Here is a 1,462-nt window from a genome sequence, read left to right as displayed (position 1 = left end):
AATTTCATTAAAAACATTACGCATGATTTCTAATGCTTCCTAGTATTGTAATCTGAGCCCCCTTTCCCCCTCTTTCTTTTTTACTTCTAAGACCTAGTGTGCATTAGACGACAGACAAGATGTCTGACAACACCATCCTACAGCAATAGCAGTCTTCATGAAAGTCTCAACGAAAATGGGCTTTGATTATGACAGATATCGTGTACTTGTAACATTTAAACGTTACGCTCATTTCTGAATCGGAGACATGGTGTATTGAATAAGGAAAGGAAGCAAAACATTCAACGCGTGGCAATATGTTTTAGGACAAAAACATCGTATTTTCAGATCATCATTAAAAATAGATGCAAGTGCTGTTGATTCGTTGGCAGTATTTCAATGGAGGTGGCGTTTTGTAACGGTTAATAAGTACGGTACCCGACTGGGGGAAGTAACCCTATTGGAGAAGAGTCAGGAAAATCCCCCCCGCCCCTAAAAAGCAAACTCCGGTCGTATTTCAGCCGTTGTCAATCAACTGGCTCACTCACAGGCCATAGCCACTTGAACAGAACAAGTGAGGTTCAAGGACGTTTTAGAATACGGATGTGTTGGGTTTAAATTGACACATATATTAACAAACAACATCAGAAAGAAAACCCAGAATCAAAACACACATCACAAGGAAAGACCAACAAAACAAAACAAAATTATATATACAAAAAGCAGCCCCCCCTCCCCCCCCACACACACACCCCACCCCTTTCCACCACCCTTGAAAGAAAAAACCCCAAACCAAAACAAACCAAACAAAAAGTCTAAACAAAATAAAATCAAAACCAAGTAGAAACGACAAAACGCCATCAAGTCCAAAACAAACACCAACATCACACAACAATGGACAATGGACAAAGTACGTCATTCGGGCCCTGCCCCAGAACCAATCGCTGTGCGCAGATTACCTGGTCCTGAGCCCGCCCCTCCTTTCCCTCTGGTCCACTGATGGTGATGGTGGGCGTGGCTAGTCCCGAGGCGAACGGCTGCTGCCCCGCCCCTGTGGGAGGAGCAAAGTTGGCCGCTGAACCTGGCCACACCGTGCCGTGATCCACGAAATCTGGGCGGGACGGAACTATAGAAAGAGAGAGAAAGACAGAGTTAAATAGACTGATGTGGAGAGACAAGATGCCAACAACAGATCTATCAACAAAGAAGTACAAAAAGAGACAGGCAATGACACGCCTACATGCATGTATGTTATACAGAAAAACAAGATAGACAGAAGGGCGGGTGACCCAGTGGGGAGAACGACAGATCGAAGACAAGAAGAGAAGACAATATGCAGCAGCCAAGTAGGAAAAAATTACCAGACCCATTCAAATACAAAATGCATGTGCATACACACATAGCAAAGAGACAGAGGCAGAACAAGACAAAGACAGGGTAAGACAGAGAGAAAGAGACAGAAAGAGAGACAGAGAGAGAGAGA

The 1,462-nt window shown here is 44.0% G+C and overlaps 1 protein-coding gene across 1 annotated transcript in view; it reads right to left on the bottom strand.

The window, feature by feature from the left end:
- Positions 1–1,462, bottom strand: part of LOC101859870 (serine-rich adhesin for platelets) — a gene marked incomplete at its 5' end in the record, with an annotated part of 61,780 nt that overhangs the window by 31,730 nt on the left and 28,588 nt on the right. The window contains 1 exon segment of the mRNA XM_013084381.2: positions 939–1,105. Within this exon segment, the coding sequence (XP_012939835.1) occupies positions 939–1,105 (167 nt within the window).

The sequence above is a fragment of the Aplysia californica genome, unplaced genomic scaffold, assembly GCF_000002075.1.
Source record: "Aplysia californica isolate F4 #8 unplaced genomic scaffold, AplCal3.0 scaffold00289, whole genome shotgun sequence".
NCBI classification, from domain to species: Eukaryota; Metazoa; Mollusca; class Gastropoda; order Aplysiida; family Aplysiidae; genus Aplysia; species Aplysia californica.
The sequence above is the reverse complement of the archived record's forward strand: the minus strand, read 5'-3'. Positions and strand labels throughout refer to the sequence as shown.